General features: G+C 52.2%; 1 protein-coding gene across 2 annotated transcripts in view; it reads right to left on the bottom strand.

Moving 5' to 3' along the window:
- Nucleotides 1-2,586: 2,586 nt before the first annotated feature.
- Nucleotides 2,587-9,856, bottom strand: part of DUSP29 (dual specificity phosphatase 29) — a 36,357-nt gene continuing 29,087 nt past the window's right edge. For both annotated transcript variants that reach the window (XM_015147243.3, XM_015147244.3), the window contains 2 exons: nucleotides 9,492-9,712; nucleotides 2,587-3,183 (listed from right to left, as the gene is read on the bottom strand). In XM_015147243.3, the coding sequence (XP_015002729.3) occupies nucleotides 2,945-3,183; nucleotides 9,492-9,712 (460 nt within the window). In that variant the 3' untranslated portion in view covers nucleotides 2,587-2,944. The remainder of the gene's footprint in view (nucleotides 3,184-9,491; nucleotides 9,713-9,856) is intronic.

The following is a 9,856-nucleotide window of genomic DNA, read 5'->3' as shown; positions in this document are numbered from 1 at the left end:
CTAGTATGATGACTTCAAATTCCACCTCTCTGCAGGTGACACCCAGAATTACATCCCCAGCTGTGAACATTCCTCTGAGCTTTAGATGCCACATCAAATGACCTGGGACACCTTTTGTACATCTGCATAACAACCGAACTGGTGATTTCTGACTCCTCCTCCATTCCTGCTCTGGTCCACCCCATCTCAGTGTTAAAGCACTGCCGAGAGACCAGATCAGTTAACCCTCATTTCCCCTCCCCGTCTCGGCAGGTCCTGTCCATTTTCTGGGTTAATTCCAAAATAATCTTGGAATACTAATCCCCTGGCGCTGTCAGGCCAGTCCACCTCCTCCTCTCCTGTCAACAGCCTCCTAACTGGTCTTGCCTCACTTCTTAACTCCCTACAACCTGTTCTCCATACTTCAGCCAAAGGATCTTTCCAGAGTGATCTTGAAACACTTGCTTAAAACCCTTCAGTGAATCTTCTGTGCACCTGGAATACAATCAAGTCTCTCCGCCCCTCCTTCCACTCCCGCTCTCAGCCGCCAGCTCCGGCCTCAGTGATGCGCAGCTCCTCAGCCTCGAATGCTCCAGCACATTCGGAAGGTTTGTGTCTTCATGTCTAAGAGAGGTCTTCCTTGACCACCCCGCCTAAAGAGGGTTTCTCCCCTTCCCCACTTTTCTCCACCTCCATGCCTATTTCCTGCATTGTGCTTTATCACAACGTGCATTTTCATTTTTCCTGTTGGCCCCTAACCCAGGTTTTGGCATGTGGTAGGTTCTCAATAGGCACTTGGTAACCAAACAAATATTTCCTACCTTACTTCTGAAGACTTGAAACACTTTTGCAAAAACTTCTGTTCCTCCTTTCTCCTGCCTCTGGCTCCCAGGAGTCATCTAGAAGAGACCATAACTGCAATTTTGCCATTCTCAGCTTCTGCTGCCTTCGGCAGGACCCAGAGTCCCACAAAGAGATGAGAGCATGAGGAAAGTGTGGGGCGCTCAGGAAACACCAGCAATGCACCTAGCTATGCTCTATCCTCCCCAACGTGAATTCATCTAAATGTAAATATTCATTAAAATGGAAATACTGACTTCTCTCTGGACATGGAACAGATCAGAGCTAAGCAATAAGAGAGTTCAGACGGGGGTAGCAGGATCCTGATGGGGAAGCCCAGGTTGGGGCCACTATGACCCTAGGTCCCTTTTGGCCTGCATCTCTTTCCCAAGAGCCGGAATATGGTCCCCTCACACCCAAGTATGAGTCATTAAGCAATTCCATCATCTGTAGTCGTCCCACACCCAGTATTGCTCTCTCCCTCACAGCCACATGAGTTGTGACTGATACACTCCATCTTTGTCCAGTTCAGGACTCTCGCACTTTCAGAGGGAACATGTACCCCTTTTCTATCTTAGCACCAGGACACATCAATTCACTGCACATTTCTGTTTATGTATCATCTTTGCCTTTTTGCTTTGCAACCCCTTTGCAGTGTTTCAGGTTTCAAAATGTATTAGAAGACCAGTGCTCTTACCATGAGGGAGTCCCCGGGGATGCCCCCCCAAGCCCCATGTGCATGTGAACATGAGGGCCTTGGCTCCTCGTGAGCCAAGGCGACTCTCAGAGCAGACTCGAGGCAGTTCCAGGAAGCCAGGCCCAGCCACAGGGGCACAAAGCAGGGCATATCCCCAAAGGTCACAGGGTGACTCTCAGGTGGCTTACACATCTGCTGAGGCCCGGGATTCTCTCCTCCACCCATCAATAACTTCCTCTTTCATTCTGCTGGAAACCACAACCAAACTGAAGAACCAGGCCCCTTTTCGTTTTTTCCTAGAAGGCCTTTATCACATTCTGGTTTCTCCAGGCCGTTTCCGTGTCTGGTCCTTGACGGCCAGCATCTCCAACAGCAGCAACTCTCTTTGGGTTCTGTCGGGTTTGGGATTCCTGACCCTGGAAGCTGTCACTACCCGCTTCGTGCCTGCTGCCGTTTTCTCCTTCAGAGTGGAAATCACGCAGCCATGGTGCTGGCTTAGCTCTCGGGGAGGCAAACGCCACACCTGAGCTTACCTGGCTGCCCCATCCTCCCATTCCACAGCAGACAACAATTTGCAAATACCTTCTGCTGTGCCTGAAAACCAGCTCGTGTTGCTTTGACTAGAACCCACGTGAAAAGAGCCTCCCTGAGGTCCCGCTAGAGAGGGTCTCCTCCCTTTTTTCCCCCAAAATTAGAAAGTCAAACTCCTACTTGTCCAAATTCACCACAATTCATTGAATTTTTCTCAGTAGTGGCAGCCCTGGCTAAGAGTCTGAGGAGCCCTGGGTCCCTCAGGAAAGTGGGGGAAGCCTGAAGCCGGGGCCTCTGTACGGGGGTTCAGGACCCCTCCCCACCCAGCTGGAGGAGCACATCTAGAGATGGTGGCGTGAGCCTGGGGGTTCTGCTGAAAAGACAAACAGGGTGCAGGGGATGCCACAGAAACGCAGGATGCCGGGAAGCAGCCTCCACGGCTACGCGGGCGCTCCTGTGACACCGCTCACCCAGTACTGTTCCGTAGTTGGAAAAGCAATTTCTATTTTAAAATACTTTTTATAAGAACGTGAATTTCCTTTCAGACAAAGCCAAACGTTTAATCACAACATAATGCCTACACATTTTAAAATCCTTTCCTTCTCATCAAAAAAAAACAAAAGCAAGGCAGGGAGACTGTGCAGCGTCGCATGCTCCTCTGTGACCCAGAGCCGGGAGCCCGTCCCTCCCATTTCACTGAGAGACTGAGTGCTCGGCTCTGCCCGGGGGCAACTCTGGGTCCTCCCTGTCCCCAGCACACATGGGGAAGTTGAACAAGATGGTTTGGAAGAAGTCGAACTTTGGTTTAACTGTCCCTTATCTGGAGTCCTAGGCCAGGGCTATGTTGTGCCTCTCCCCTCTGTCCCCAGTGCCTCTGCTGGCCAGGTGAGTTGGGCCCTACAGTTCCCTGCCATCCCCCTCACTGTCCTGGCTCTGGGCCTGTCGCCTCTGCTGCACCAGCTGCTTGTCCAGCTCCCGGAGCTGCTTCAGAAAGCCCCGGTTGGGGAGGACGCAGCAGTTCTTGGCTACTTGCTGGATGGCGTCCACCAGGGTCATGTCCTTGTGGATCATCAGGTAGGCCAGGACCAGGGTGGCTGACCGGCTGCGGCCCATGACACAGTGAACCAGGATCTTACCTGCAGAAGAAGCGGGAGGAGAAAACCCACACTGAGGGGCAGGCGTTGGAGGCACAGGTAGGGCCCACTCCCATCCTGACTGTCACCCTCTCGCCCACAGCAAGTGACTCAGCATTGTGCCCCACAGCTGCCTCTGTAGAACAGTGTCTTCTTCATAGGGTTGTTGAGAAGGCAAATAACCCTGTAAATAACTCGATTTTAGCACAATTTGTGCTAATGAATGGCTGCTGAGCTCCTACAGTGTGGCCGGGCTGCCTTTCCCCTGAGCACCGTGGCCAGAAAGCAAGCACCCACTTCTTGATTGCTGTTTCGGATCTCAGGGAGGCTGGTCCCAGGCTCTCCCGGGCATGACCGTGCTCCTGGGGTGTGAACGTGTCCAGCTGGATGAATGTCTACCCCTGGCATTCAAATCCCACAGATCTTTCCGGAGGCTGCCGGGCCCCTGGCCAGCCCTGCTGATAACCAAAGCGTTTCTTCCTCTCCCAGAAAACAGTAATTCTTTCTGTCATGACTCAATACTTGAAACAGATGAAAGCTGTAGTTCATTAAGCCTTTTGGGGGCCTCAAGTCTGTTAAGTGGCAGGGGGAAGGGGAGAAAGAGTTGGAAGGGAGAGGGAGGGGGGAGGAAAGGGGGAAGTGGAGGGGGTGGGAGGAAAGGGGGAAGTGGAAAGAGCGGGAGAGAAAGGGGAAGAGGAGGGACAGAGGAAACTCAGCTCGGGTAGGAGCTCCAAGAGCTGAATTTTGTTTCCAAGACTAGGGCATGAGGCCACGCGCGTTGGCTCACACCTGTAATCCCAGCACTTTGGGAGGCCGAGGTGGGCGGATCACCTGAGGTTGGGAGTTTAAGCTGGGTGAACGCACATCTGTTACCATTGGAGGAGTCAGCCCCATTGAGAAGAATCAAGGTCCAGGCAACACTTTTGTTCCTTCTTGTGGTCAGATTAGCTGAGACCCATCATGCCAGAGCACATCTCTCACAGTCACAGGGGCCAGCACTATACCTGCGTTGGGCTTTTATTTCCCAACTTCTGTCAGAGCTCCAAGGGTCCCCCTGGCCAGAGCACACAGTGGGAGAGATCAGCACCCCTCTCATGCTTGGAGATCCTTTTCTTCATGACTACAGTCAGAGCCCTTGAGGTGTGCCTGACCAGAGTTCATCTTTAGGAATAGCAGCAGCTAGTGCATACCTATGCTTGCAGGTCCTTATGTTCTCACAATCAGAGCACCTGGAGCCCATGTGGTTAAAGCCTGGCCAACATGGCAAAACCCCGTCTCTACACAAAAATTAGCCAGTCATGGTGGAGCACCTGTAGTCCCAGCTACTCGGGAGGCTGAGACAGGAGAATTGCTTGAACCCAGGAGTTAGAGGTTGCAGTGAGCCGAGACTGCGCCACTACACTCCAGCCTGGGCAACAGAGCAAGACCCCATCTCCAGAAAAGAAAACCCAAATCCAGAATCTCTACTGCTCCTCAACTGCGTGCTTTTAGAAGTGACTGGAAGGTAGGCCTCTGTCACGAAAATCAGACATGGGCTAAGGCTGTCACCCTGCACCATGGCCCGCCCCAGCCAGGTGTGCTCCTTGCTAAGCAGACTCCTTCCTTGCTTTCAGGAGATGCTCTCTGCCCACCTCCCATGCACTATCTGGGAACCTGCCTTTCTTATCAACTTGCAAAGAAATTCTGGTAGAGCCCTTACTTCTTCCCAAGAGGTTCTAGGTGTGTGGAAGTTCTGAGAAAAAAAGGTGCAAGGTGTATTATGAACTGCTGGGGCTGGAGGGAGATAGGGCAGGAGACCCTTAAACAGTGAAAATCGGCCGGGTGTGGTGGCTCACGCCTCCAATCCCAGCACTTTGGGACGCCAAGGCGGGTGGATCACTTGAGGTCAGGAATTGGAGACCAGCCTGGCCAACATGGTGAAACCCCATCTCTACTAAAAAATACAAAAATTCACCAGGTGTGGTGGTGAGCACCTCCCAGCTACTCGGGAGGCTGAGACAGGAGAATCATATGAACCCAGGAGGTGGAGGTTGCAGTGAGTGAAGATCACGCCACTGCGCTCCAGCCTGGGTGACAGAGCGAGACTCCATCTCAAAAAACAAATACAAAAACAAAACAGTGAAAATCTGGTCTGGTTAAAGCTTATTAGAAGCACCAGAGAATCAACCTCCTGCTTGAAAGCAGGCTTCATTTATTTATTCATACCTCCCTTATCCATAATAGATTTTTTTTTTTTTTTTTTTTTTTGAGATGGAGTTTCGCTCTGTCCCCCAGGCTGGAGTACAGTGGCCGGATCTCAGCTCACTGCAAGCTCTGCCTCCCGGGTTCACGCCATTCTCCTGCCTCAGCCTCCCGAGTAGCTGGGACTACAGGCGCCCGCCACCACGCCCAGCTAGTTTTTTGTAATTTTTAGTAGAGACGGGGTTTCACCGGGTTAGCCAGGATGGTCTCGATCTCCTGACCTCGTGATCCACCCATCTCGGCCTCCCAAAGTGCTGGGATTACAGGCTTGAGCCACTGCGCCCGGCCTCATAAATTTTAAGATGCCTTCAAAAGCAGACTACGGACTGTTTAAGAACAAGAAAGAGCAGACAAAAGGAGAGCATGATACTAAAGCGCCTCGTGGCATTTGCCCTGGAGTTTCTTAGAAGACTTCATTAAACTAAAACCACACTAATTCACCTCAGAGGATGCCGCATCAGGGGCAGTTAGGGCAACCCAAGTGGGGTTCCTGTGACAGTATTTTGTGAGGACTTATTTTTCTGATGAAGAGTGACAAGTTCAGTTTTTTCAGATCCTATAACCAGCTGGCATGCCTCGCCCTCCGTGATATTTGGTGACCTCTTATACAGCAAAGTCACCAGGTGCTCAAAATAAGGGCAGAGGACTCTTCTGTGAGGCCTCGGTGACAGAAGGAATCCCCGCTGGTAGGCAGGTGTCCTGATGGCGCTGCCTCTGATTAGCTCTGTGACCCTGGGCACCTCACTTGGCTTCTCTGGGCCTCTGTTTGCCCAGCTGTCGGGGCAGGACCGGGGACTAGATTATCTCCGAGGTATTTTAAGAGTGACTGAGGTTGCCTGGGGAGTTCTTTCTAAAGGGTCAAGTCAGGGTAGGGATGGAGTGGGAGAGGGCCCCAGGGGCTGATTACAGCCACAGTACAGCTCCACAAGGAATGCTTTTCAAAAAGAGTAAAAGAGACTGGCTGTGAGAAGCCAGGTGGGGGGAATGGTGTACACTTGGCTGAAACCAGTCAATGAGAACGAAGAACATAGACAAGAGGAAGCAAAGAGTGATGCCTTCCTTTTTGGCCAGACTATCTATCCACACCTCCTACATAGAGTGTAAGAAACATACAAGTGGGTCTGGCACTAAAATGCCAACCAGTGTCCCTTGGTTTTCCCTTGGTTCCGGCACTAAAATGCCAAGCAGTGTCCCTTGGTTTTCCCTTGGGTCTGGCACTAAAATGCTAAGCAGTGTCCCTTGCCTAGACACAACTGGGCCATCCATTGCATGTGGCAGGTGGGCTGAGCACCTGCCATCCAGTGGGTATGAAGTCTATGGTATTGCTGCTCCTAAGCTAGCGGCCATTTTGTTTGGTTGCTGTGACCACTCACGGCACAGGTTACAACCTGATGGCCACTGGGTTGCTTTAGTTTGTCCTTTGCAGCATTTTAAGAAATTTCAATCTTGCCAAGACCTAAAAATCAAGCGATTTTATAGTAAAATCCAGATTGGAGACTTCTGAAAAGTCAGATCTCCCACATTTGCACTGACTCTCATAAGACAAGCATTAGCTGAGGCTGAGTGGTAGGTGCCCCTGTGAAGGGGGTACAGGGCTCTCTGCTTAGCCACAAGTGCCCCCTACCCACACCTCCGTGCTGTACACGCAGCCAGCTTCATTTGTTTACACTCTGCGTGGTTCTGCAGGGTAAGCATTTGAGCCCTGACTTGAATTCTTTAGACATGTCAGTGCAAAGGCGCTGAGAGCAGAGCCTACCCTGCCATCTCCAGTGGGGTCATGTCCTGCTCCCCATCTCTAGCCACCCGGTCGAGTCCCGGCACCCCTATCCATTCATTCTACCCCCCTCAAAGTCTCTGATCCTAGTATCTACTCTCCTCCCTTGGCCCTTCATTTGCTAGGTGCCACCTGGTCTAATAGTCATGATCCACAGCAGCCTGACACCTCCTCACAATTTTCTGTCATCTGCCTAGGCCTAAGCTTCAACTTGAGACCCTGATTCTTTCTGGATTTGGCAGTGGGGGCAGACCCTAAAATTGAGTGCCAGGAACCTAAAACAAGCTTTCATGTGAGTATATCTTACAGTTCAAAGTTGGAATGTCTTTTTTTATTTTCTTTGAGGATTGGAAACTTTACGATGATGATGTGCACATGCTGGCGTGGTTATATGCTTCACGGTATATGACCATGCTTTATCAAATACATCCGAGAGCCTGCTGTCCGCCAGGTTCTATGCTAAGCACTTTATGTGCATTACTGCTGATCCTCATTATAACCTCTGAAGGTAAATATTTTTATCACCGGATGGAGAAACCAAGGCTCAGAGAAATCACATCGTTAGTAAATTGTGTGTCAGAAATGTAAACCCGGCCCTGTGTTCTCCGAAGCCTGCCAGGCCCTTTCCATGAAGGGTAAGGTCTAAAACATAGTAATGGCAAGTGAGTGCATTAAACAGAAACGGAAGGATTAGGTTGTTGCAGCCTTTGTTTTTTTTCATGTCAAATATGTTTTCAGTTAACTTCAAATACTATGAGACAAATTTTACCTTGTGGTGATGACTCAGTTCAGTTGCTTTTCTGATCCTACTTGGAAACCCAGAATGTACACAGCACAAAAGATGGTTCATAAATAGGCTCATAAAAGGAAGGCCTGGAAATGAGGCATCTTCTAATACAAGCATGTTAGCTCTAAGGGTTTTTTTCATTGTGACATTGCTTTCTGAGCCAAAATAATGACAAACTGTTGGTGGCTATGGTTGGCTGTGGGGCCAGGGCCACCTTGGGATGTCCATTAAAGTCTGATACTGTCCAGCAGACCTGGCCTAGGCCCAGCCCCAGGTTGCAAGTTCCTGCAGCAGACAGTTTGGTCAGTCACTGAGACTTGACCTCTTGTGGCAAGAAAGGCTTTCAGTAACCGGATACCCTGAATTATGTGATGGCTCCACAAAGGGGTGTGTGACACATTGGCCTGAAGTCAGAGCACAGATTAGGGAGCTGAAGTCCCTCTGGCCTCTGTGGAATGCCACTAAAGTACACCCTGCAGCAATAACTGTGTATTGTCTTACCCCCGATGCGTCCCTAAGCTGTGCCCTTCTCTCCAAGATAGCCTTGTAGTCTTTGCTGGATTAGGGTAGCCAGCAGTGCATTCTGAGCACAAAGACTAGCACTGTGATTTAAAAGATGGATAATTAACGCTGGGAAAACTTCGAAGCTGGAAGTGCAAAACCCAAATTATACCTCAAATGCAGTGTGCCAGTAAAGCTCAGCTTGTCAGCTTTCTACTGGAGGCCTCACTAGGTTAAGTGTAAATGGGGACATGGCGGCTAGAAGGCGGGCTGTGAAATTGGATGGTGGGCAGGAGAATTTAAGGTCTCTCCATGGATTCCCACTCAAGTCAGCTCCCTGAGGGTTTTCCGGCATCAAAGCCCTTGGCTACTGGTTGGGTTCAGGCCCAGGCACAATTACTGTCTCCAGCCGTAGTCCCAGCTTTGAGGGCTCCCAGACCGCCTCCGCCTTTTGAAGGACGGCAAATGTCCTTTAGCAAAGACTCCGACCAAAAGGCCTTTTTTTTTACGCCCTATTTCCATTCCCCAGAGCTGCAATCAAGGTCCGAACCCCGCCAGCAGCACGCTCGGTGGTGCAGGTCCTTAAACTTTCACAGCTTCCAGGGGCTCAGACCTTTACCGTAGGCCACAAGCAGCCCCAGTGGCCTGGCTTTGCGACAGACAACGATTTCGCACGCGTACAACCCGCTTCCGTCCTGGGCCTCGGGCGGGGAAACCTTGGGCTAAGGGCGGAGCCTAGGCTAGGGGTGGAGCCTTGGCGGGGCGAGGAAAGGGGCGGGGCCTAGACTACAAGCGGGGCAGATCCGGGCGGGGCGGGGCAGATCCGGGCGGGGCGGGGCAGATCCGGGCGGGGCGGGGCAGATCCGGGCGGGGCGGGGCAGATCCGGGCGGGGCGGGGCAGATCCGGGCGGGGCGGGGCGGGGCAGATCCGGGCGGGGAGGGGAGGGGCGGGGCGGGGAGGGGAGGGGCGGGGCGGGGCGGGGCGGGGCGGGGCCGCGGGTCTCTTACTGTGATCGTCGCGCAGCGCTCTGTCGATGAAGGCGGCCGCCGGATGGAAGAAGACACTGAGGTCGAAGGTGGGCAGGTCGTCGGCCTCCACGCCGTGGTACTGGATGTCCATGTCACGGTAGTAGTCGGGCCCGGTGTCCACGTTCCAGCGGCCGTGGGCCGCGTTCAGCACGTGCGTGAACCCCGCCTTCTGCAGCCGGTAGCGGTCCAGCGCCGTCGCCCTGGGCGCAGGGGAGAGAAATCTGTGGGCGCGCGGCGCCCTGCCCCAGGTCCGGGAAACTCAGGGGCCGCCCACGCTTTCTGCCGTGGATTCCAGTTCCCAGAATAAGGACTAGTTATTGCAAATGAAGTCCCAAAGCTCTGCT

Source organism: Macaca mulatta, chromosome 9 (assembly GCF_049350105.2).
Source record: "Macaca mulatta isolate MMU2019108-1 chromosome 9, T2T-MMU8v2.0, whole genome shotgun sequence".
Taxonomy (NCBI): Eukaryota; Metazoa; Chordata; class Mammalia; order Primates; family Cercopithecidae; genus Macaca; species Macaca mulatta.
This window is presented reverse-complemented; position numbering and strand designations above follow the sequence as displayed.